The 27,913-nt window shown below is 42.9% G+C and overlaps 1 protein-coding gene across 3 annotated transcripts; it reads right to left on the reverse strand.

Annotated features, from left to right (window-relative positions):
- Window positions 1-6,078: 6,078 nt before the first annotated feature.
- On the reverse strand, window positions 6,079-27,668 carry LOC311093367 (asialoglycoprotein receptor 2-like). 3 transcript variants are annotated; one of them, XM_084130710.1, is made up of 8 exons: window positions 15,955-16,074; window positions 15,117-15,222; window positions 14,283-14,330; window positions 14,115-14,156; window positions 13,701-13,802; window positions 13,445-13,599; window positions 7,485-7,594; window positions 6,079-7,368 (listed from the first exon to the last, which is right to left on the reverse strand). In XM_084130710.1, exons 2-8 carry the CDS (start codon window positions 15,121-15,123, stop codon window positions 7,194-7,196), a joined length of 639 nt encoding a protein of 212 aa, XP_083986836.1. In that variant the 5' UTR covers window positions 15,124-15,222; window positions 15,955-16,074; the 3' UTR covers window positions 6,079-7,193. The 3 variants fall into 3 exon arrangements, with proteins under 3 accessions (XP_083986836.1, XP_083986835.1, XP_083986834.1); XM_084130709.1 differs by having other exon boundaries at window positions 15,117-15,783; XM_084130708.1 differs by lacking the exon at window positions 15,117-15,222 and adding an exon at window positions 27,422-27,668 and having other exon boundaries at window positions 6,080-7,368; window positions 13,731-13,802.
- Window positions 27,669-27,913: the final 245 nt, after the last annotated feature.

Here is a 27,913-nt window from a genome sequence, read left to right on the forward strand (position 1 = left end):
AGGTGCTTTGAATTTTGAATGCTCTTTCTCTGCCATAATTTTACTCTTCGTAGGTTCCACGCCTCTCTTGCACTCCTCAAATCAAACGGGTGCGCGCATATGGGCAGATCTTGTAGCAACAGGGGTGGTAGCCATGGTTGCGAGAGAGAGTGACAGTCGCCCAAACCAATCAATTGTTTCGTCCCGAATGGAAATAATGAGCTGTGTTTATTGCAGATTAAAAGGTCTACAGTCACTCGATTTTTATACTCTCTTTTTCAGAGCACTTACATTTTAATTATGTATTGGTATATAAAGACAGTTTAAACAAATTTGAAAAAAAGTTTTCTATAAAAATCCTACCTACCCTACCTTTAAAAGTGTGAAATAGAATTCTGACCTCGAGTCACAGCTCAGAATAATGACTAAAGGGTTTAACACGGTGTGTGTTCTTGTGGTAGCCTGACTACGTCAGACTTCATACTTCCGATCAATTTCAGTTCGCTTCTGTACTCAGTCTGAGATAGCGACCGTTTTCCCCGTTTTTCTCCGGCCTGAAAACAGCCGGCCAATCAACGAACAGAGGGCGGGCTGAGAGCCGTGACGTAGATGCTGATTGTACCGTGGATGCGTATTACTTCACATAATCTGCAAAAGTCATTCACAGCCATGTTCACTCTGGTATTTCGCTCGATGGTTTTGTTTTCACATCATACATGTGTTTACAGTGGAAGTTATGCGGCTGAGCATGCGCATAACACACGCCATAACCAAACGTTATGTGAAAGCAAAGCGAAGTAGCAGAGTTTGGTATTACCAGGCTATTCTTGTGGTGCCATCAGCCAGTTTTGTGAACTAAAATTTACTCTATATATTATACCAACTTGTTCCCAACCAGTATTTTTTTTAAGGTTAGAATTATGGCCAGTGGCAAACTTGACCCAGATGTTTCATGCTACATCTGTGGTTTTCCAAACAGTGAGGTAAAATAAAATTATTTATTTAAATGTCAGTGATATTTAAAGGGGTGGTATAATGCCCTTTTCACAAAATGTAAAATAAATCTCTGATGTCCCCAGAGTGTGTGTGTGAAGTTTTAGCTCAAAATACCCCACAGATATTTTTATATAGCATGTTAAAGTTGTCACTTTTTGAGGGTGAGCAAAAAACGCACCGTTTTGTGTCTGGCCCTTTAAATGCAAATATGCTGCTGCTCCCGGCACAGAGGGCGGGGTTTCAAGAGCTCAGGTGTTAAAAGGAACCCCGACTATTAAGACACATAGGACTAAATATCTTACAATTGCTCTCTCCTACACAATACAAAGTTAGAAATACATAAAATATTTTCGTTATTTAAAAAATCCTCACAGTGTTTTACAGAATTTAAACTATGAAGGCAGCCATTATTTTTGCGCGCGCAATGCATTCTGGGTCGATGACGTGTATAGGTTGTGTCGGTTGTGTTCAGAACAGAGAGAGGTGAGCTAATGGCGCTAAGTTTAACTGTAGCTACATCCTAAAAGTGAATATAATGCCACATTGTGCAGCGTTTGGTTGTAATTTCCAGTCCAAAGGCAACAAGGGGAGTGATGGAAGCCTCCACTGCTTTCCAAAGGAGAAGAAAATACGGAAAGAGTGGGAAGTTGCTTGTGGACGAGTACAACTCCCTAAAGACCCACGGCTGTGTTCCCGTCACTTCAGCCCTGATGCATTTGAGGCATTTAGTCGGCTAAAAGATCGTCTTCCGCGTTATTCTCCTGATTTAAGCCTACGGTGGCAGTTTTTTTGGTTGGGGGGTTGTTTTGAAATAAAACAAAACAAAACAAAGAAACAACACACTAAAGCCTGTAAAGCATTGAAATAAATATCAGTAAATACTGGTAACTTAAATAATATAATAAAGTTGAATCTATTTAAAAAAAAAAAAAAAAAAAACCTTTTGTTTAATATTTCCACACATAGACGCGTGATATAGCCTACCGCTCTGCGCTTTGAGAGGGATGTGGGACACGAGCAGGAAAGAGACCATCGATCTCTTTTCTGATATCTTTATGTTTTCTACTTGCTACGCTTCTACGCTTTACAAATAAACTTGACGTGCCTTACCATGTCTAATAACAAGCACAAACTGTGTGAAAAGGAATCTGATGTACAAGTAAAAATGTAGGCTATCTGTCCTACAAGTTTTTTCTACTTTACCACAGTAAAGAATACGAAAATAATAGGCCTAATTAAAAGCGAACCATGGAAGAAACGTTTATAATCCCCTTTGGAAATGGGTGAGACGCGAGTGATGATATGGAAAAAGAAACAAGAGATTCCATGGAGGGATGAGTCACAATTTTTGAATATTCGATTAGTTGATTTAATTATAGAATATCTAAAGGGTTGTGCGATTATTTTCTAAAATAAAATCTCCATGTTCTGGTGCTGATGCGGTGGTTATGCATTCATGTAACCAGATGGTGACGCTGCCAATAACGCACATAACAGCTGTCACAAAGAACCGGCAAAAGTAATGTTTATGAATGTGTCTAACATAGCATGGAGACATTTGTATTGTTTATTAATAAACTAGTGTTTTCTGTGTCAGTGTTGGGCTGCAAAGATGAAGTTGACGATGCTGACTCGTCATCTTCGCAATGAACGCGCCTATAGAGAGAAATGCACACTTCATACAGAATTCATATGCAGAGTAGGCTAGTCGGTTTATTTTTGGTTGAATCGTTTTGTTTAAATGTAGACAATTCAAGCCTTCTATATGGAATAACTAATGGAATATTGTTAAATTCGCTGATAATCGGGTGACCAGATCGCAAACCAGAATTCAAAGCCGACAAAGTTTAAATTTATGGGCTCACGCACAACTCTCTCATTTGTCATGAATCCAAACTTTTCCATGGCTGCGATGTAACATTTAATTGCTAACCTATTATTTTTTTGGTAAACAAAGCTTTGTGCTTCACTCGTGTCATAATATTCATGTAAAACAGTATTCACATACAAAAAAATTTGTTTAGGCGGACCACCGCCGGTGCTACTCAGCCACCGCGGTGGTGCGGTTGTCAAGTTTACCGGTACAGCCCTACGGTGCGCTCGGGTTCAAACTGAAAAGGCTGAACAGCAGACGTGTTCATCTCGCTACTGTCAAAACTTAGCTAGCTAGCCGGTACGTTGGAAAAACGATAAACGAAGCTGCTACAACGGCTAAGCTACAACCGGCTACAACCATATACAGTAGACTAAAAGAAAGGCTACAACCTACACGTCACTACCCAGAATGCATTGAGACGTAAATAACTATGACGGCCTACGAGTGAATGGATTTTCTGCTTTTTTCAATAAAAACAAAAACATTTGGAGAGTTTTTGTATCACCTTTTTATAGCTGACACCCACGTTAATCTTATAAGGCCAACATGCCGCACTAGTCGGGGTTCCTTTTAACAGCTCACGCAGACACACATTACCATGACAGAAACTGTTCTGTCTTTTATGTTTAAACAGAGTCAGACAAAGATGGAGAGACTCAAGAAGAAGTGACAACACGTAGAATGCAACAGGACGTCTCTGAATGGTTAGTTGATGAATTTATGTTGCTGATGCAAAGTTAACTATCTTCAATTAGCATATTCTGTCATGATAGTCTATAAATCGCTCGTATAGGAACTGTTGTGAGATGCACACTCACCCTGGAGGAATGCCCTGTAGTCCCTACCAGCCATTTGTTGTAGTCCTTAAAAAACGATTTCTTTAAAAGCAAATATCTTCCTTTGCTTTGAACTTTGGACGTTGTAACTTTGCAGATGTTGTTTATGCTCAAACAGCAACATTACACACTAACTAAAGTTAGAAAAGTGAAATTATACTCAACCACCTCTTTAAAATGAGGAAAGAGGATTCTGCACATAAAATTTGAGGAGATTCCCCTTTCATTATGTAAAGTGCTTGAGTACCCAGAAAAGCGGCATATAAATGTAACAAATTATTATTATTATTATTATTATTATTATTATTATATTAGTCAAGTCCTTCAGGGTTATTTGAAAACTACAGGTATGTGTTTTGGAGAAGTGTTGAAACTAAACTCGAGTTTGACACCCTGTGCTTGACTCTTGTCTTTAACCATTACGACATGTTTTTCTGACGCACGTTTTTTTAAATGGTATATCAAAAAAGTTTTTTTTTTTTTAAATACGTCTCAATACCCTGTGCGTTTTTCATTCCACTATATTGTACTCTCTCGAGTTCTAAAAAAAAAAAAAAAAACGATGTGTGAACTGTGTTCATTCAGCTTTAGTTCTAATTGAACGGCTGACCTCTAAACGCTAAATCAACCTCTTCCAGCGCACTGCTATCAACTGACTATTGTAAATGACATACAGCCCCGTTTACATGCACACCTTTTTGCTATTCTGATTGAGATCGTTCTGACTGACGGATTAGGTTGACTGTTTACATGGGATGTTATCTAAACCGATCTGGTGTTTACATGTGCTGACGCTTTCAATCGAAATCATTTTGTGACAACACAACACAACACAACACAACAGCAAGATCCTGCCAGCAAACTGCCCAGCTCACATAATACATAATGCAGTAAAACGTGCCAGCAGTGTGCTGAAAACAGATGTAGAGTCTATAGTGATTAAATCATTCAGTCATTTTAGCTGTTCTGCCAAGAGAGTCGCCACCCTCAAAGAAATGTTTGAATTTGCTGACATGGACTACCTTACCTTGTTGCGCCACGTCCCGACACGCTGGTTGAGCCTGCTCCCTGCAATTGACAGACTTATCAACACCTGGCCAGCTGTGCAGAGCTACTTGTCGCTGGGAGGCGAAGAGTGCCCCTGTGTCATCTGGGATGCGCTCCGGGGTAACGAGCATGGAGAGGAAGATGAATGCAGCGAGCTGCAAGATTTTCTCTAGGTGCTGTGCTGAGTCTTGAGAGTGACAATCTCACCTCAGTTGAAGAGTCTATGTGCTGATGAACGACCTCCGAACCAAACTCCAACAGCGCAAAAAAGATGCTTTCTTCGGAGCAAAAGTTGACAGTGTCTTCGCGTCCTCTGTTACTTTCAGGGTTGACAGGCTCCGTGAAGAATTGATCAGCTTCTATGATACCGCGGAGCAATACCTGGAGAAATGGTTCAACTTCTCCGAAACTGGGCACCTGCATGTTCAACCTCCAGTGTTTCAACCTTAAGGAAAGGCAAGACATAAGCTACCGGCAATTGACCACAGTTGTATCCGCCCTTCAAATGGATGAGGATCTTGACATGGATGAGCTCTACAACGAGAATTGTGCTCTGCAGGATGTCTTGCCAAAACTGGCGACACACAGCCACCCTGTAGGTGAGCTTTGGGCCCAAGCGCTAAAGAGCAGGTCTGCATTCCCACAGTATTCTAAGCTGCTGTCCTTCGTCCTGAGCATTCCCGTGAGCAATACTTACTCAGAGCGGGTGTTTTCCATCATGAAAGGTGGCTGGACTGATGTTAGAAACAGATGTTCAATTAACCTGGTCCACAACGAAATTAAAGTAAAAATGAATTTACAAATGAGCTGTGGAAAATTCCACAAATTCATAATGGGAAAGCCGAGAGTGTTGGCAGCAGTGGAATCCTCCACGAAATATGTCAGCACCGGGCCTCCAGCGCAACCCAATCTGAGGAGGTAGTGCATTTTCACCTCTGTTGTTTCTGTTATTCTATACGCACAAAGAAATACAACCTTTCTGTCCCCTTTTTATGTTATAGAGTAGATGAAGAGAGCGCAAGTTGCAGCCGTGAGGCCAGGGAAAGTGCACATGCAGGCAGCTACGAGGAGGAGTGATTTGATTGGATGTTGCTGTTAAAGCGCAGTCATTGTGTTTGTTTCATAATGAGACTTGAGTTCACGATTTTAATGATTTTTAGGCCTATTTGTAATTTCGAGTTTATCCTACATGATAGTTGAGTTTTGGAATTAAAATAGTAAAAAAAAATAAACAATTTTTTGTATTTCCGAGTTATTTTTTATTATTATTTGTATTTCCGTGTTTACATGACAGACAGTCATTTCATTCAGAATACCTCAATAAATAATTTTGCCCAGAGTTTTGAAATTCATGTCGATATTTTACCACAGGTTTACAATAAAAAGCGATACATTGATCATAATGAATTAATTTGTGTCAAAATTGCACATTAGTCACACAGAAATAAACTGGTTTACCGTTTATGACGTTTAGACGTTTAGACAATTGTGAACGTCTATTTCACAAAAGAAAGAGGACACACAACTTATTCAGTCGCGTCTGTGTCTGTTTATTTACAGGACATATTACATCACATTTAGAAAGAATGATAATTTCTTCAAATATGCCACCAAAAATATGACCTGGAGCTTTAGCACTCTCTCCCAGAAGGATACAGTTATATTTTCAGTCAGAGAAAAAGAGGATAGTCCGGTAGGCTATTAGACGCAGGCTACTGACAGATAAAATAAAAACAGGATTATGATAACCTATATGATTTGTCTGATTTCTTCAAGCGTTCATATTTACCATGTTTACTATGGTAATATTTAGCGTGCATAGTTTTTTGCATCGGCTATAAATATTCCTACCTTATACTGTGATCAGAATCCACATCGGATCACAAACAGAAGGCATTATGTTAGCTGACAGAATTATCTGGCGCAAAACCAGGCATGCGCAGAAAGACGTACACTCAAAAGTGTAATCAGATCAGCTCGTTTACATGGTGTAATCTTTCGTTTGATCTGTTCATGAAAAGGTTTATTCCACCCCCTTCAATCCGACTGAAATTTCAATCGGTTTGAGCATTTTTATTCCGATTGAGGTGTTGACATGGAGCATTTTCATTCTGATTGGACTTTTAAACTGGTTATAATCGGAATACAATGCTACATGTAAACGGGGCTACAAAACTATATTGCATTCTCACTGAATCGCAGGAAACATTCATGGCAAAGGAAAAGTCAGCCCCTGTTTTTAATTGGCATACATGATTACTGACATATGCATACATGATTTAGAAACAATGTTAAACAAGACATATTGAAATGCTGGTGATGTCAAGGTACGCAGTGTGTGTACTTTGCATCCAGGCAGGGGTGCCATTAATTTACATGCATGTCTTTTGTTTCACAACAGTTGGTTTGAGTAAATGACAGACTGCCAACTTTTGGGTGAACTATTCAGGAGGGATGAATTAAACCGGGGCAGCAGCTTCACACACAAATTTTTTCTCTTGGAAACAGAAAGCGTCCGTCCAGAAATCTGTCTCTCCCGCTGGATGTCCCAGACTAGCACAGTCTTCACCGGCAGGATGGCCTTTAGTCCAGTTATCAGGCTCTCTGACTCCATTCTCTCGCTTTATCCAGAATCTACAGGATGAAAAAAAATAATAATTGGTTCTGTTTGGTAGCAACCTACTAATTATCTTGAAGTATTGTTAGTTTTAATGCAGAGGTTGTATTGTCAAGATTAATGAAGCTCTTACTCTGCTGAATCATTTAGTGGCTGGTTGTTCACCCAGACCCAGTGTCCCTCAGTGTCCAAATCATTAAGACCAATCCAGTGCGTCACTTTAACTTTAGAGGTCAGAAAATCCTGATGGAGAAAAAAAAATGTTTTGTCTTGTGACATATTATAATGCACATAAGGTTTCGAGCAGAGAAATGTGTAGCCTAATATTTAATGTCAGTGGGAAATCAAAATTGACTATTCATTGGATTTATTGAGAATGATTAATCATGGCATGTTATTCTAAATGAATTAATATATATATTTTTTTATTTTTTTTTATTTTTTAGGCAACAAATTGATTCAAAATGTAATAATGTGCTCCTTTGCTGAAACGTCTCGGGTTACGACTGTAACCCTTGTTCCCCGAGAAGGGAACGAGACACTGCGTCGTCGTCGTGACGACACTATGGGAACGCCCCCAGCGTAACGCATCTGAAGTATGAATGAAATCTGTCCAATCCTGATTGGTGCTGCGTCATGACGTAGTAGATGACGGCATACCCGGAAGCTACAAAGGGACGCCGGCTCAAACACACGTTAGCTACTTTGCGATGAAGCAAGCGCTCTTAACGTGATAGGTGTGGCGGCGAGACGCAGTGTCTCGTTCCCTTCTCGGGGAACAAGGGTTACAGTCGTAACCCGAGACGTTCCCCTTCGAGGGAACTCGCACTGCGTCGTCGTCGTGACGACACTATGGGAACGCAATGCCCACTATGCCACACCGTAAGCACGCCACCCTAGTGTGAAGCTGGAAGACCAGGCACACTTAGGACGCGAGCACTCTGGCGCCAGGCGTCACAGGGAGTTGCAGACTATAAAATCTTATGAAGGTGTGCGGAGTGGCCCACCCAGCCGCTTCGCAAATATCTTGAAGCGAGGCTCCAGAAAGGAGGGCTACCGAGGAGGCCATGCTCCTGGTAGAATGAGCCCTCACAGCTATAGGTGAAGGCAGATTGCGCACCTGATAAGCCGTGGCTATAGCCTGAACAATCCAATTACTGATTGTCTGCTTGGATGCAGGCAGCCCTTTCTTGGGTGAACCAAAGCACACCAACAACTGGTCTGACTTCCTCCACTGAGAGGACCTCTCAAGGTACACTCTCAGGGCTCTGACTGGGCAGAGCAGGTGAAGTCTCCCCTCTTCCGCCGTCACGTGAGGTGGAGGATGGAAAGCCTGAAGAACCACTGACCGTGCCACATTAGATGGCACCTTGGGCACATAGCCCGGTCTAGGGTGTAAGATGGCCTTAACTCCGCCAGGGGCAAACTCCAGGCAAGTTGGCATTATAGCCAAGGCCTGGAGATCCCCCACTCTCCTCAGAGAGGTGATAGCAAGGAGAAAGGCCACCTTAAGGGTCAGGTTCTTTGCCTCAGCCGACTCCAGTGGCTCGAAGGGGGCCTCAGCCAACCCTTCAAGTACCACCGCCAGGTCCCAGGTTGGAACTCTGGAGCGAGCCGCAGGCCTCATCCTCCGAGCCCCACGGAGGAAACGTACAACCAGATGGTGCTTCCCCAAAGGCCCATCACCTACAGGCGAGTGGAAAGCCGCAATGGCAGCCACATACACCTTTAGTGTGGACGGGGTTAGACCGGCGGAGAAACGATCTTGGAGGAACTCCAGCACTGAAGCCACTGGGCAGTTAACTGGGTCCACCTCACGCTCTCTACACCAAGTGGAAAACACATTCCACTTCAGGCTGTACAGTCTCCTGGTAGAGGGAGCCCTGGAGCTGAGTAAGGTCTCGACAACGTCTGCCGACAGGCCAGCCTCTAGGTACCGAGCCCCCTCAGGGGCCAGACCCAAAGGTTCCACAGCTCTGGCCGGGGGTGAAATATTGTGCCCCCTGCCTGAGACAGCAGATCCCTCCTCAGAGGGACCTGCCACGGGAGGCCGTCTAGCAGAGCTATAATGTCCGAGAACCAAACTCGGGTCGGCCAGCGGGGTGCTACTAAAAGTAGACTGATCCCCTCTCGGCGAACCCGCTCCAAGACTCCCGGGAGCAGAGCGATCGGGGGAAATGCGTACAGACGCAGCCTCGGCCACGTCTGCATCATGGCATCCAACCCCAGCGGAGCTGGATGCCTGAGAGAAAACCACAGTGGGCAGTGGGACGTCTCTCGAGACGCGAACAGATCCACTTCCACTGGGCCGAATCTCACGCACATGGCTTCCACCACCTCTGGGTGGAGCCGCCACTCCCCGGGCCTCAGCCCCTGCCTCGACAGGACGTCTGCTCCCTGATTTTGGTCCCCGGGGACATACATCGCTCTGAGAGACGACAGTTTCCCCTGGGACCACAGGAGGATCTGGTGTGCCAGTCTGCATAGATGGCGCGACCTCATACCCCCCTGGTGATTCAGATACGCGACAACGGAAGTGTTGTCCGAGCGTATCAGGACATGGTGGCCGCAGAGGTCTGGGAAAAAGCTCCTCAGAGCTCTGTAGACCGCCAGCATTTCCAGGCAATTGATGTGCCAGGAAGAGTGCCGGGTCTCCCACAGACCTCTCGCAAAGCGGCCGTCCATGACCGCGCCCCAACCAGTGAGGGAGGCATCTGTTGAAACGGTTTTCCGGCAACATGACGCTCCCAACACTGGTCCCTGGGACAGGAACCAAGGTTTCCTCCATATGACGAGAGAACGAAGGCATCTGCGCGTTACTCTGATCATACGGAACGGATTTCCCCTCGGGGAAAACCCCTTGGCTCTCAACCACCACTGTAGGGGTCTCATGTGCAGCAGGCCAGAAGGTATGACGCTGGACGCTGCTGCCATGTGCCCCAGCAGTATTTGAAACTGCTTCACAGTGAGGTTGTGGCCTAGCTTCACTCTGGAGACCACCGCCTGTATGGAACCCACCCGAGCAGGAGACATTTGTGCCCGCATCGTCGTGGAGTCCCATACCACTCCCAGGAAGGTAGTCCTCTGGGAGGGCGTCAACACGCTTTTCTTCGTGTTGAGTCTCAGCCCCAAGCACCTGATATGAGCGAGAACGACATCTCGATGTCGAACTGCCATATCGTACGACTTGGCTAATATTAGCCAGTCGTCGATGTAATTGAGTACACGAATGCCCTGGAGTCTCAGCGGAGCCAGCGCTGCATCCATGCACTTGGTGAAGGTGCGAGGGGAAAGAGCTAGGCCAAAGGGAAGAACCCGATATTGGTACGCTTCGCCCCCGAAAGCGAACCTCAGGAACTTCCTGTGACATGGAAGGATGGAGATATGGAAGTATGCGTCCTTCAGATCTATCGTGACAAACCAGTCCTCGAACTGGATCTGACTCACGATGGCTGGAATTGTGAGCATCTTGAACCTGAATCTCCTCAGAGAACGATTCAAGTGCCTGAGATCTATTATTGGACGCAACCCCCCATCCTTCTTGGGAACTATGAAGTACCGGCTGTAGAACCCGGACTCCCTGTGTGGCAGAGGAACACGTTCTATGGCCTCTTTTACCAACAGGGATTGAACTTCTTGTTCCATAACCCGAACCTGCTCTGGGCCGACCACAGTCCAGACCACCCCGTTGAACTTCGGGGGGGGGGAGCTGAACTGCAGTCTGTAACCCAGCTCTACAGTACGCAGGGCCCACGCAGATATATTCGGAAGGCATGACCATGCGCCGAGATAATCTACTAAGGGAACCAGCCTCTCGAGGCTGGCCTCGGGTGTCAACCGAGCCTCGTTCCCGACCCCCTGAAGCGGCTGACCGGCAGGGAGCAGTCGAGAATGATTTTCGGTGTGCGTACGCGTTCGCTGCCCAGCCGCAGGTCTTATTTGAGGCGGCTGGAGCGGCGTGCGTGCGCGGGAAATCAGTGTGGCCCGAAGCGTACTGGACGGCGGGAACACAGCACTGATTTCCCGAGAGCTCCGGGAGGGAGGCGACCTCGATCGCTCCATCCCGGGGGGGGACAGCTCTCAGCGGTCCGGCCGCAATTAGGACCGCTTAGAGGAAGCCTTCTTCGCCTGAAGGACGGTCCTCAGATCGACCTTAGGCTCCGAAGGCTTACCTCTAGAGCGCCGCCTCCTCTGCCAGGCTCCCTCGGGAGGGGCTTGGGAGGCGACACTCTCTTTTTGCACCTGACGGTGCGAGGAGCTGGTAGACGGCTGAGGCTGCCCCTTAGAGGCAGCCTTCCTAGAGGAGCTGGGGCGACGGGGGAGGTATTGCTGGAAGGCCGCCGACTGCTTTCTCACCTCCTGAAACCTTCCAACAACGGTATCAACCGCGCCACCGAAAAGGCCAGAAGGCGAGATCGGGGAATCCAAGAGAAAATGCTTTTCTTTCTCTTTCATCCCCGATAAATTCAGCCACAAATGTCTCTCCACACACACCAAACCAGCCATGGAGCGGCCGATGGCACGGGCCGTCTCCTTGGTGATGCGGAGAGACAAATCGGTGGGCTTCCTGAGCTCCAGAATATCCTCTGGAGAAGGCCCCTGGCCTTCATCCAGCTCCTTAAGGAGGTCGGCCTGGTAGGCTTGCAACACTGACATTGTGTGCAAACAGCCACCAGCACGCCCAGCCGCCATATAAGCCCTGCCCACCAGCGCTGAAGTGTCTCGACACGGCTTAGTGGGCAGTACCGGGGCCTTAAGGGACGATGCGGCCTCAGGGGAGAGATAGCTCGCGAGAGCTTCCTCTACCCGAGGCAATCTCCCATAACCAGACTCAGCCGCCCCCAAAATATTGGCAAAATCAAGAACTGGGGGATTAGAGAGCCTGGCTGAGAATGGTTTATCCCACGACTTACACAACTCATTGTGTAAGTCGGGGAAAAAAGGAAGACCCCGGCGTGGAGGTTGAGATCTGCGCTTGAAGAACCTCTCATCCAGCTTACTGGGCGGCTGAATTTGAGGTTCCTCCTGCGGCCAATCGATATTAAGTTTGGCCACAGCGCGCGTCAAAACATCCACAAGCTCCTCTTGAGCGGGTGCGTGCGTTTGTGTACTCTCTAACGCATCACCCGGCTCGATGTTCAAATTGTCTGATTCCTCAGAACCAGACAACTGTAACATCTGATCTTCCGCCTCGCGGGAAGAAGCCGCCTCGCGGGCTTCCACACGGGGCGGGAGAACATCTGAATCATCAGACGAGGACTGGGAAGATGCCGTAGCAGTCCCAAGTCCCGCTGATAGATCCATTTGTGAGCCCCACGATCTGCGACGCCGCTGTGCCTCGGCAACAGCGGGTCCAGAACCGCGAGGCTCGCGAGCCTGGCCGTGCTGGTCAAACACAGCGAGCCGTGAGCGCAGCGTTCTCAGCGGCAGCTTATCACACTCGCTGCAAGCGGCTCCCTCGAGAGCCGCCCTAGCGTGCTGCACGCCGAGACAATACACACACAGCTGGTGTGTGTCCGAGCCCGAAATATAGCGCGGACACGGATGCACACACCTTTTAAACTGCTCGCTCATTTTAATGCTTGTGACTTGTGAAAGGACAGACAACAATAAATAAGACTGACAAACACAGAGCGCTTCAGCTGAAGAGCAAAAAGCTAACGTGTGTTTGAGCCGGCGTCCCTTTGTAGCTTCCGGGTATGCCGTCATCTACTACGTCATGACGCAGCACCAATCAGGATTGGACAGATTTCATTCATACTTCAGATGCGTTACGCTGGGGGCGTTCCCATAGTGTCGTCACGACGACGACGCAGTGCGAGTTCCCTCGAAGGGGAACTACTTTCCTTTTTAGATATCATGCATCAAATTTAAGGCTTTTGACATGTTTGATCGGTGAACAAGCCAAGCCTGGTTGTTTCTTCACAAGTCTTTTGAACAAGATGCTAACTTTCACTCAATCTTCTGAGACCATCAGAGACTTCTTTAAACCATGATCATCAATGCATACATTTTTTGTTTAACTATACATCATGTTACAGAAGTGAAGGGGATTAATATACTGTAAATGAAGTGATGAAGTGCAGAACACACCTGCTCTGCTTTGCTGTTTATGATCACTAGATGTCCTCCTCGACTCACACAGTGATCTCGACTCTGTGTCCAGTTCATCTTGACCATAGAGAAGTAGTAGCACTTTCCCCCAGAATAAATCCAGTTTACGGCACAAAGTGCACAACCTGTGCTGGCTTTTGAGAAAGAGAGACAATTCAGTTATTCATTATTTCACTCATTTTTAGTAATTGTGCTTATTTATAGTACAGTATGTGTGTAATGAATGTCTTTTAACTTTGCACAAGACTCAAATCTGAAGACATACGATTTAATCTGTTCAGCTTTCTAAGTGTCTCCTCATGCTGGTTGTGGAGCGCATCAAACTTTTCTTTGTAATCTGAATGACAAGGCCAAAAACAAACACAATCAGGATGAAAATGATCCATTCTTCAGAACACAATACTCTTGAAGTTAATCAAAGTTTGGTTCAGTGTGCAGAACACTTTGTCTAAGCCTGTGTCATGGGTGTGAAAGAGAATTGCAGTCTGGCGTAGTTGTCTGTGAGCCATGACTGGTACAGAAACAGTTATGAAAAAGGAAGAAAACAAATGGTTGGAGAAATGTGTTCAAATGACTGACTTGTATTTACTGAACAAAAAGAACTGTGATACATTTTTATATGTATGAATCTGAACGTTACTTAACCTACTGGTGTAGTTGGCTGTAAGTTCCTCAAGCTCTCTCACCATGGCTGGTACAGAAACCGTTATGAAGAGAATGGTGGAGAAAAGAAAACAGACAAAGTCACTCTCATATTCATGTATCTTTGTGCACAGTTAATGTTGCTGTACTGGTGCATTAAATATATTTTACTCACTTGTACCATTCGTTTGTTGGGCAGACGGTTTCATTGAATCACTGATATCTGATTGAAGACATGCACAAAAATACATGACTTGACTTGAAGATTAAAAGCAGTAGCAGTGATACCACACACACACACACACACACACACTGTTTGGTTTTAAATAGGCAAATGCTTAAGTCTATGATTGGATCATTATTCCAGTGATTATTACTATATTGTTCCAAATATAAGACAATGGTATTTATGGTATACCATAAAAATAACCTGCAGTTCTCATTTCCAGTAGATCTCACAATAACTGATTCCTCACCTTTTTGTGTGTGTGTGTACAGTGACAGATGTTGGCATGACAAAACAATTGGCGATCCGCATTACCTATCTAATCAAGGGGGTATGAATTTCTTTCCCTAAAAAAACAGCAGTTTCTCCCTGAAGACGGAGGGCAGGTGCTGGGAAAGACTTTTCTGTGGCATAATGCTAATCCATTACGCCGCATCATACTTAAGCAAGGATATTGACAGGCAAGTTTGTCAGTACCTAGCCGAAGTAAGAAATGATGGGCCTCGCTTCTGGTATGTTCAGCTCTTTGGTGATATCCAGTGCCTTTAGCTGGATGACTGCTCTGGCTATGTACTGACACACTTGCCTGTCAATTTCTTCAAAGATGATGCTTTTAAGCTTTTGTTTGACCGTTAGCATTTTTTGGGCTCGCCATCTTCTAATCTTATACTCTGACACGTCGTATTTTTCATCTGCTTAATGAGAGTTGTTTGACTCCTCTGCACTTATCTCATGAGCATAATGTTTGTATCATAACGTCTCCTCAGTTGCTGGTTCACTTGCCTGACATTTAACCTCTCTGTTCTGGGCGGTCATTTGCCATCATGAGGTCACACTCACATGGCACTGTAAACTTCCCTCTCTCTTTCTTGCTCTTCAGTGGAGTTTCCTGGGGTCAGAAATTTGATGAGACATTATTTCTGAAATCTGAACCCTTGAATCAGCACAGAATTTCTATCAGCAACTATTCGTGAATTTTAACATGCAGTCCAGAGCGGGTCGCTTCAGTCCTGGGGGAAACACTCGTTTTATACGTATTTGGCTCTTCTTATTGTTGCAGGTGTATTATTGCCGTAGAAATCTAGACCCTGGATATAAGACCCCATTTTTTCAGATGTAACCTATTTCCAAGAAAAAAACACTCTTATATTCGGAACAATAAGAGTATGTTTCTAGCATATTATATGTTTGGCAATAGTTCTTCTAACCCTAATTGATGGAGTGTGTAGCATTTCATTTCTTAAACAACCATGGAAGACAAATCATGGCCATTTCTCAGCATGACAATGTCAAGATTCGTCAGGCTCAAATTGTGAAAGAATGGTTTTGAGGAGTATGAAGAATCATTTTCAGAAGAATCGCCTCCTTTGAGTCCAGACCTTAAATTCATTGAATGTCTTTGGGATGTGCTGGAGGAGACTTTACAGAGTGCTGGACTCTGGATTCATCTCTTGATGGAAATAAATGGTGTGACGTTATATAAAATATACAATCTTTGTTTCTACATTATTTTGGAGATTCAATGTAAAAAAATTATATAAAAATATATTAAAAACTTTAATGTTAATTAATCATGATTAATTACCGGAAAATGTGTAATTAATTAAATTGCACTACTCACACAGAATCCCTAGAATACAGAGACTCCCAAGAGCAAAAACAATAAAGACAATCAGAAGAACTTTAGTCCACTTAGGGAGATGAACTTCCCTCTCTCGCTCTTGCTCTTCAGTGGAGTTACCTGGGGTCAGAAGTTTGATGAGATGTTATTTCTCAAATCTGAATCCTTGAATCAGCACAAAATTTCTGCCAGTAACTATTCCTGAATTTACATTTATAACATTTCTGCAATATATATTATGCAAAATGCATTTTCAACATGTGTGACAAGTTGCCCCAACCAGACATTTTATGAACTTTGTCCTGTTGTCCTGAGAACGTCTCGGTTACATATGTAACCCTCGTTCCCTGAGGAGGGAACGGAGACGTTACGTCAGTGACTGACAATTGGGGGTTTTGCTTAGAAGCCTATCACCTTCGAGTTCTTACAAAACGAGCCAATGGCAAAACAATGCCATGTGTCTGTGGAATTTGCATAGCGCAACTCCGCCCCACCGCGTGGGTATAAAAGGAGCAGCGAGGCATTATGTTATGCTGAGGAGCAGAGACTGAACTCCCGGCTGTTCCAGCAGTACAGCGGTTGTGGCAGGGGAACGAGGGTTACATACGTAACCTAGACGTTCCCTTTCGTTCAGTCACTCCGAGTTACGTCAGTGACAGACGAATGGGGGTCCCAATTCAATCACGCCACAGCGGCTGTCTTCCAGTGCCCTGGGCAAGTTTGAGCTCCCTGTCGTGAGATTAGCACGGACAAAGGGCTAGGCTTAATGCAAGAATACCAAGGTACACTGGGTGGCATATCCCAGGTGGAATATGTAACACAGCGCCTACCCGTAGGGAGGACTTAGAATATACACATGACCCGAGTACGGGATGCATATGCACTGGTGAAGGATACGATCGCGACCTTCGTTCCAGCCGAAAAGAAGTCCGACTTCTACAGCCCCTACTTCATTGTAACTAAGAACAGCGGTGGGTTACGACCAATCCTGGACCTGCGCATCTTGAACCAAACCCTTCACAGGCTTCCATTCAAGATGTTGACAGCCAAACGCATTTTCGAATGTGTCCGTCCGTTGGATTGGTTTCCAGCGATCGACCTGAAGGACGCATACTTTCATGTCTCCATTCTTCCTCGACACAGACCATTTCTACTGTTTACTTTCGAGGGGCAGGCATACCAGTACACGGTATTTACATTCTGGCTAGCCCTGTCTCCTCGTGTCGTCACGAAAGTCGTTGATCTGTTTGCCTCCCCAGACTCTTCCCACTGCCGCTGGTTCTATATCCTGACCGAGGGGACCCTCGGCTTGGATGCACTAACGCACAGCTGGCCGCGGGGCCAGTATGGTATAGCGGACTCCCCAAAAGCGGGGAAGGGACCGTGCAAATTTAATCTCATAGCCGAGCCTGATGGCCAGCGGGACAGAATGGGAAGCTCTAACCAGCCTCCCAAAAACTGAACCAGCGGGGTCATGTGAACCACAGACGTACCAACGCATTCTCATCCTTGGGCGTCATAATACTGACGCTTGTGACATTTCGTCGACATCGAACGCACATGGCACCCTTTAGCGTCAATATGAGACGCACAGAGCTTTGTTCGGTTATGGGTAGGTTTAGGTCTAGTGTAGGGTTAGGGTTAGACCGCTAGGAGGCGCCTTCTGGCCCATTTCTATCTGCGTCTCATATTGACGCTAAAGGGTGCCATGTGCGTTCGATGTCGACGAAATGTCACGAGCGTCAATATATGACGCCCTAGGATGAGAACGGGCTGGACGTACCCACAATGGGGCAGTGAGGCAGAATGACCGGCCCAGACGTGGGAGGCGGAGCGTCCTGGTGTGATATTCGGGAGGTTGAGCGAATCCCTTTCCTCAACTCCCCCATAACAGAAACTTCCTGCTCAGCTACTGTTCGGACGCTCTTGCTTACTGCTCCGCGCTTTGCTCTATCGCTTTTACATTTTATCTCCTATATTTTTATATTTTATTTCCTTTTATCACCTAATTTTAACTTCAGCAAACTGCACAGTGCTCAGACAACAAAGTTTGGATTACTACAAAAACGCAGAATTCTTTTACCCGACCAGCTTACATTCCGGGAAAGGAAAACACAACTGCCTACATTCATACGGATAAGAGAGAAAATGCCTCTTCAGGTTCAAGAATCTACTTGCTGCACTAACTGCCACAGACTTTTACAAAGGATTGCAGTTCTCGAAACAAAGTTACTTACGGGACCACCAAACCAGACGGAGCACACAACAGAGCTTCGTCATGGACACCCTCAGCATACCGGTGAGTCCCATGAAACTAGTGCTCCTCGACAGGTAGAGAAACAAGCCGATCGACTTACTAATCGATGGCACAAACAGGGAGCGAGACCCAAAGGCACTCGAGACATCAGATTGTCACGAGCATCACATATTGCCGCAGTAGCATCTTCTACCCCAGATACAGCTCTGACAAGGATTGCAAACACTGGTCTCCTACCACCGCCTATACATCTTGAGAACAGATTTGAAGTACTAATGAATGTAAATGAGGAATCCCCAAATGTGATGAATGTGATCGAACACAGACTGAATGGGCCAGTAGCTAACACTGATGCTAACTGGCGCTCAAGGTCGAGCAGACAGCGGCACTCAGCTCAGAGCACAGCCGAGCCCAGGACTCTGATAGTGGGGGACTCCACAATCAGAAACATTAGCAGCAGTGATACAACTACATGCTGCCTTCCACAAGCAACAACTTCTGATGTAAACAGGGAACTTCAGAACATTCTGATGAAACATAAGACTGCAAATCGACTCATCATACATGTGGGGAAGAATGATATTCATAAAGAGCAGTCAGAACTCCTTAAGAAGGATTTCAATGAACTTTTTGAAACACTTAAAAGACTGAAAGTTCAAACATTCATCAGTGGACCTCTCCCAGCAAGAGGAACAAACAGGTTTTCACGGTTGCTTGGGCTAAATACATGGCTGCAAAAAACCTGCAATATAAACGGAGTAAACTTCATTGACAATTTCAATCTTTTCTGGAGTCAGAGACAACTTTTTCATCGGGATGGCCATCACCCAAACAAACTTGGTTCAAGAGTGTTAAAGGACAATTTCTACTTCTCCCTCATACATCCTTCTGCAGTTTGTGCCAATCCACTCAATCTGAACGGCACACACACACCTGGACACAGTATGAATGACCACGGGACTTCACTTCAGCAGCAAAATGGACATGCGGTTGACATATCACACAAGGACAATGATAACACCACTCCGCCACAACAACCTCTGCTCACGGACACAATCTCAGCTGAGCCCTGCCCACAGAGAGACTTATCAGAACTGCTTGAAGTTTCAGCACCCAAGGACAACTTCCTGGAAAACAGCCAGGGAAGCCAGGACAGCATATCACAACCTCCTATAACACCAGAGCAACAGCCCCTTTCACCAGACACGCTATCCCTCTCTCCAGCATCGCCACTACTGTGCTTCTCACAGAAAATGGAAGAACTGGTGCATGCTGGAACCAGACTATCCCACTCTTTTGCTGCAAGCCCCCAGATACCAACCAAAAAACGACAGGCACCATTACCACCAAAGCCTGCGGGCCCAGCTCGCCCTCCCCCTCCTGTGAGAGCTCTTCGGCCTCTGCCACAACGCCAGGGCCCACACCCTCCTCCATCTACTCGAGGTGAACCAAAAACAACTGATACCAGCTCTCAGTGATGTTTTTTGGGTCCCCGCTCTGATAACAGTAACTTTCTCAAATGTTTACAGAACAAGCGGGAACCCAGTGTGCCTGTATCTTTCTCTATTGCTGTTTTATTACAAGATAGAAAATCTAAGGCCTTCAGTAGCCGTGCAGCAAACCTAACTAATCTGGTGCCTATTACACGTCAAAGTAAGATTGATGTGGGGACAAAAAGTAAGACTGTTAAGTTAGCACTTTTAAACATTCGTTCACTTAAAAATAAATCACTTCTAGTCAACGATTTAATAACCACAAACAACCTGGATTTTATGCTTCTAAATGAAACCTGGCTAGAAGCCAGCTGCAGTGCAACAATCCTCAATGAAGCAGCCCCTCCAAACTTTACTTTTATGAGTGTCTGCAGAGCTGTTAAGAGAGGTGGGGGTCTAGCTGCTCTTTTTAAAGATATCTATCAATGTAAGCAAATATCATTTGGGAATTACCCTTCTTTCGAATATCTGGGTATTGTGTTGAAAGGTGCTCCACGCATTTTACTTATCATTATTTACAGGCCTCCAAAATACTCTCCAGCCTTCGCTGAGGACTTTACAGAACTGTTATCAACAATTACCTCAGAGTTTGACTGTTTTGCCATTGCAGGAGATTTTAACATTCACATAGATAGTGCAGAGAACAATATGGCAAAAGAAATCAAAACTGTTTTAAAAACTTTTGATCTGACTCAGCATATACATGGACCCACACACAATCGTGGACACACTCTAGATTTACTTATCAGTAAGGGTCTAAACATTTCATTAATTGTTATTAAGATATATATCATATATATGATATATTGATCTCTCCTGCCACTGAAGCTAGATCTGTGTCTGTCAAGAAGAGATGCTTAAATGAGAACACTAGTGTACTATTTATGAAGGCTATATCCTTAACACCAAGCATATCTGCAGACTCTGTTGATTTTCTCCTTGATTCTTTTAACTCAAAAGTTAAAGGTATAATTGATGATATTGCTCCTGTGAAAGTCAGGAAGAAGAGTGGCAGACAAAAAGCACCTTGGAGAAACTCAACAGCAGTGCAAACTATGAAAAGACAATGCAGAAAAGCAGAGCGCATGTGGCGGAAGACTAAACTTGTAGTCCATTATAACATCTACAAAGACAGCCTTCATGCTTTCAATATGGAACTAGGCAAAGCTAGACAGACTTTCTTCTCAAATATGATAAACAGCAATTTAAACAACACACGCACTCTTTTTGCTACTGTAGAGAGACTGACAAACCCTCCAAGCCAGATTCCCAGTGAAATGCTCTCAGAGAACAAGTGCAGTGAGTTTGCTTCTTTCTTCTCTGAGAAAATCAGTAATATCAGAAAGGTGATCAGCACATCCTTGAGTTGCACTGAGGTCAGACAGATCAAACCACCTGAGAAATTAGTTACTATGTCTGATTTCAAAGAAATTGATGGCAAAATTTTGGAAGAAACTGTACAGCACCTTAAAACATCAACATGCGCTCTTGACACACTTCCCACATCATTTTTCAAAAGTGTGTTAAACAGTTTAGAAGCAGATCTTCTAGAAGTGGTAAATGTCTCACTTCGCTCTGGGAGTTTTCCAAACTCCCTGAAAACTGCAGTTGTCAAGCCCCTCCTGAAAAAGAGCAATCTGGATAAGACTATATTAAGCAACTATAGGCCGATCTAAAATCTTCCTTTCATAGGCAAGATCATTGAAAAAGTTGTCTTCAATCAGCTGAACAAATTCTTGAGCTTGAATGGATCCTTTGACAATTTTCAGTCTGGTTTCCGACCGCACCACAGCACAGAGACAGCGCTCATAAAGATAATAAACGATATTCGCTTAAATACTGATTCAGGCAAATTATCAGTGCTGGTATTACTTGACCTTAGTGCTGCATTTGACACTGTCGATCATAACATACTTCTTGACAGGCTGGAAAACTGGGTGGGGCTTTCTGGGATAGTCCTAAAATGGTTCAGGTCATACTTAGATGGGAGAGGTTATTATGTGAGTATAGGAGATCATAAGTCTGAGTGGACATCCATGACATGCGGAGTCCCTCAAGGCTCGATTCTTGCGCCACTCCTGTTCAACCTGTATATGCTCCCAATGAGCCAAATAATGAGAAAGAACCAAATTGCTTACCACAGCTATGCAGACGACACACAGCTCTACTTAGCCCTATCGCCTAACGATTACAGCCCAATTGACTCCCTGTGCCAATGCATTGACGAAGTCAACAGTTGGATGTGTCAAAACTTTCTTCAGTTAAACAAAGACAAAACTGAAGTCATTGCGTTCGGAAACAAAGATGAAGTTCTCAAGGTGAACACATACCTTCACTCTAGGGGTCAAACAACTAAAAATCAAGTCAGGAATCTCGGTGTGTCACTAGAGTCAGACCTTAGTTTCAGTAGTCATGTCAAAGCAATAACTAAATCAGCATACTATCATCTGAAAAATATTGCAAGAATTAGATGCTTTGTTTCCAGACAAGACTTAGAGAAACTGGTAACCCTTCCTTTTACAGTCCCCTAATTACTAGGAATTTACCTGGTAAATATATGGTAAGTTATAGTTGGTTATTGGTAATTACCACAGGTAACAAGTATGTAAATGCAGAGAAACTACAAACTAATTACTAAGTATTTACTGGGTAAATATATGTTTAAGTTATAGTTGGTTATTGGTAATTACCACAGGTAACAAGTATGTAAATGCAGAGAAACTACAAACTAATTACTAAGTATTTACCTGGTAAGCATATGGTAAATTATAGTATTTTAGTGTGTAATTACTTAAGGTGATTAGTATGCAATTACAGAGAAACTACCAGGGAAAAAAACACCACTGTTAAATATCAACTCAACAAAGTACTGTGTACTTGTTACCTGTTTAGGTTGGTAATAACTCAGATTTAATTGTGTACTTCCTCAGAATGTAGGCAGCCAATTTTTAGAAACACCTCCAGTATTACCCATCAATTCAAGTTAGGTGTGTACTAGTTATCCTAGGGTTATGTTGTTAACAGTCCATGTTTATTTATTACTACCTTGAAATTAAGATGGTAGTTTCCAATAAATTACTTTCTTACATAGTTGTTGTTCATTGTTACACCCATTTATAGAGGGTTTATCAAATAATTTACCTTACACTTACCTGGTAACTACCCCGCAGGAACAGTTTTCCCTAATGTCATGGTACATCTTAAATACTGGGTATGTTCTTGCAGATGTTTTTACAATTTACTCTGTAAGTAAAGTGCAACTGTACTGTAAAATGAAGCCTTGTTTATTTCCATGGAATTACTGGGATCTTGCCCTATAACCTGATCATTCCCTTTTCCATAGTCACATTTTTTTTACCTCGTATGTCCTGCAACGTTACGGAAAACATGACAATTTACTCGGTAAGTAAAGTGTAACTGTACTGTAAAATGAAGCCTTGTTTATTTCCATGGAATTACTGGGATCTTACCCCTATAACCTGATCATTCCCTTTTCCATAGTCACATTTTTTTTACCTCGTATGTCCTGCAACGTTACCAAGGAAAACATGACAATTTACTCTGTAAGTAAAGTGCAACTGTACTGTAAAAGGAAGCCTTGTTTATTTCTATTGTATTACCAGACTCTTACCACATCCTTTGCTGCTTAAACATTTTTGAAATCACAAACTTTTACCATGTGTGTTCTGCAACTTAACTAAAACATTCCAGCCTGGTCTCATTAATAAGTAGTATTAATACGTAATTTTCAAAGATTGAAAACTACATAGGCTACAATTATGAAGAAAAACAACATACGTGTAATCACAATAATTTATTTATTGCGAAAATGTCAAAACCGGTACCAAAAGTCGTTCACATGACGATGTGTTGCAGTCACAGTCCTCTCTCTCAGTATATAATAGTTTTGAATGAGGTACAGAGCAGAATTTAAGTTATTAATCCATGAAAATGTTAATCCGGCTTCCCTCTGTGTGAATGCGCGCACGCTTCTCCATTTCAAATGTAGTTTACCGACTGAAATACGGCATGTTGCAATCTGTGACGAACATGGACGAACAGGTGAGAGCCAATGAGCGTTTGATATCACTGCCGTAAAACATGTCGTAACGCTTCTTGAGGGCGCAATTTTTGAATTTTGAATTCATCACGAGCGCGGGATTTGACAGTTACGGACTGCGCTGCTTGTGATAGCCTGTGAAATGGAGATGAAGATCACTCACTGGATAAAGGGCTGAATTTGGATCTCTTTCTTGCAAACGTATGGATTCTAAAGATTTGGATTATATCAAGTATAATAAAATTGATGTATTTTGTGAATTTATGTTGGTGTATTATTGTTCTATTGGAGAAAACGCATTTTGTGTCTCACTGTAAATAAACTAAATATTAAAATGGTTAAACGATTAAATAAGGTATTTTTAAGGTTTTAAAGTGTATTCTTGTTTAAATGCATGTAGGCTAATCGTTTTTGTGCTGTTAATTTGTAAACATTTTACATTTTAGTGCTGTAAATACGTCAGTATTATACGTTTCTGTGTGTATAAAACGTAAGTAAATGTACGGTAGAATTACACTTTACGTAAAAATATACACGTATTCTCATGAGATCACGTTGAACATTCTCAGTAAGTAAAGTGCAACTTTACTATAAAAGGAAGCCTTTTTATTTCCATGGAATTACTGGGATTTTACCCAATAATCTGTAATAGCTACAGTTACGTAGCTATTAGATTATAGGGTAAGATCCCAGTAATTCCATGGAAATAAAAAGGCTTCCTTTTACAGTACAGTTGCACTTTACTTACTGAGTAAATTGTCATGTTTTCCTTGGTAACGTTGCAGGACATACAAGGTAAAAAATTGTGACTATATGGAAAAGGGAATGATCAGGTTATATGGTACAATTCTGGTAATACCATGGAAATAAACAAGGCTTCATTTTACAGTACAGTTGCACTTTACTTACCGAGTAAATTGTCATGTTTTCCTTGGTAACGTTGCAGGACATACGAGGTAAAAAAAAATGTGACTATGGAAAAGGGAATGATTAGGTTATATGGTACAATTCCGGTAATACCATGGAAATAAACAAGGCTTCATTTTACAGTACAGTTGCACTTTACTTACTGAGTAAATTGTAAAAACATCTGCAAGAACATACCCAGTATTTAAGATGTGCCATGACATTAGGGAAAACTGTTCCTGCGGGGTAGTTACCAGGTAAGTGTAAGGTAAATTATTTTATTATTATGTAGCAATGAACAACAACTATGTAAGACAAAGTAATTTATTGGAAACTACCATCTTAATTTCAAGGTAGTAATAAATAAACATGGACTGTTACCAACATAACCTTAGGATAACTAGTACACACCTAACTTGAATTGATGGGTAATACTGGAGGTGTTTCTAAAAATTGGCTGCCTACATTCTGAGGAAGTACACAATTAAATCTGAGTTATTACCAACCTAAACAGGTAACAAGTACACAGTACTTTGTTGAGTTGATATTTAACAGTGGTGTTTTTTTCCCTGGTAGTTTCTCTGTAATTGCATACTAATCACCTTAAGTAATTACACACTAAAATACTATAATTTACCATATGCTTACCAGGTAAATACTTAGTAATTAGTTTGTAGTTTCTCTGCATTTACATACTTGTTACCTGTGGTAATTACCAATAACCAACTATAACTTACCATATATTTACCCGGTAAATACCTAGTAATTAGTTTGTAGTTTCTCTGCATTTACATTCTTGTTACCTGTGGTAATTACCAATAACCAACTATAACTTACCATATATTTACCAGGTAAATACCTAGTAATTAGGGGACTGTAAAAGGAAGGGTTACCGAGAAACTAGTGCATGCTTTCATCACCAGCAGGGTGGATTATTGTAATGGACTCCTCACTGGCCTTCCCAAAAAGACCATAAGACAGTTGCAGCTCATACAGAACGCTGCTGCCAGGATTCTGAGCAGAACCAGAAAATATGAACACATCACACCAGTCCTCAGGTCTTTACACTGGCTCCCAGTTAAATTTAGGATTGATTTTAAAGTATTACTACTGGTATTTAAATCATTCAATGGCCTAGGACCTCAATACATTGCAGATATGCTCACTGAATATAAACCCAACAGATCACTCAGATCATTAGGATCATATCAGCTAGAGATACCAAGGGTTCACTCTAAGCATGGCGAGTCTGCTTTTAGCTATTATGCCAGCCGCAGCTGGAACCAGCTTCCAGAGGAGATCAGAATGTGCTCCTACTGTAGTCACTTTCAAATCCAGACTCAAAACACTTCTGTTTAGCTATGCATTTACTGAATGAGCACTGTGCCACTGTTCGTCCGAATGTTTGTACTGTATTTTATTCTATTTTTCTATACTGTTTTAATTATTCTTATTTCTTTTATTATTTTAATTTCTTCTATGTAAAGCACTTTGAATTGCCATTGTGTATGAAATGTGCTATATAAATAAACTTGCCTTGCCTTGCCCCATATCCTAGGCTGGCCTCTTCGGCGGTACGGTCGAGGACTTTGAACAAAAGTTTAAGTCGCAGACCCATGGCATTGTTTTGCCATTGGCTCGTTTTGTAAGAACTCAAAGGTGATAGGCTTCTAAGTGAAACCCCCATTCGTCAGTTACTGACATAACTCGGAGTGACTGATTGTTACTCAAATATACAAAATATATGTACTGAAAGTTTAGCTTGAAGAATAGAATTCACATCTTAAGATCTTAGGAGTTTCAAACTGGATGTTTAAAATAAAACATACAAAACTGCTGCTAGAGAAAACCAGAGCAACTGGATATTTGATTTAAACCTTAACTAAGATAACCAACAGTAATATCCAGAGATACAAGCTACTCAACTTATGATATTTCACCATTTTGAATTTAAAATATGCTATCATACATTTGATTCATGTAATTCATAACTAAATGTGACTGGATTCCCCAACCACCCGCAGTCCACACACGAAAAATCTATGGCTCTGCTCGAGCCGCCTAGACAGATGTGTGACATTTTAGCATAAAAACTAATAAATTCACCAAAAGACGACAACTTTGGTGCACTATTCATTTTGTAGGCTAGCTACAATATTCTAAGATTAGAGTAAACTTTATAGTTACACAATATGTAGACTATCGGATATCAATAAAACACGTTGTCATATTATATTTGAATTGATTATTGCCACTTCCATAGTAGGCTACTGTATATTTAACTATACATGTTTTGCTAGTTCTCATCAGTATGTAAATGTCAGAAACATAAAATAAACATTAGTTGAAAGCACTGAACAGTTCAATACTGTGGCTCAGCACCAGCCAAAGCGTCAACATAGATTTGAATTCAGTAGTTGATAACGTGACACACTGAGAGTTCTAATCACACCTGTGTGATTGTACGCTTTAAATGGTTAATTATCAAATGCAAAATATATAATTTTTTGTCTTTTGGAAGCTGAATTTGGCTCAAAAATCTGAGGGCGCACATGCTCCCCTTGGGTTGAATAGGCATGACGCGTCTGAATGCAATGTAGCCTATGTCACACTGGACAAAAGCGGCTGTCAAATGGCTGTGTAATTGTTGAAAGAACACACAAGAAAGTAAGAAAACATAATAAAAACATAAGTTACTGCAGTAGAAATAGAAATTGTAATAAATACTGATAACACATCCTCTGCCTTTACCTTTGTATTGAGAGCAGGTTTTACCTGAAGCAACTGGTATGAAACTAGAATTTTCATAGATTGAATCCATTTCATGAGCCTGACAGAAGACGTGTCTTTTGTGCTGCTTGAGTTTGTTGAGAATAAGGAAGTCACATAAAATGTCACTCTTATACAGACAGACAGACAGACAGACAGACAGGAAATAATGAATTTATAAAAACAAAAAAAAGTGACACCTAAATGCCAAGCATGGCAACCCATACTCAGAACTTGTCCACTGTCACCATTTAAGAGAAGTGAGTGGTACACACATTAGGAGAAGTGAGTGGTACACACACACACACACACACACACACACACACACAAAACCTTCGGGTTACCAGTCTGATACTTTAACCATTAGGCCACGACTGCTCCATGTTTGAATGTTTAAATATGTCATAGCCTCTATAAAAAGATGTAAAATTATATGTTTGTATTCTCCAAGAGAGAATAATGAGGCTGTCTATT

The sequence above is a fragment of the Abramis brama genome (assembly GCF_963993115.1).
Source record: "Abramis brama genome assembly, chromosome: 12".
NCBI classification, from domain to species: domain Eukaryota; kingdom Metazoa; phylum Chordata; class Actinopteri; order Cypriniformes; family Leuciscidae; genus Abramis; species Abramis brama.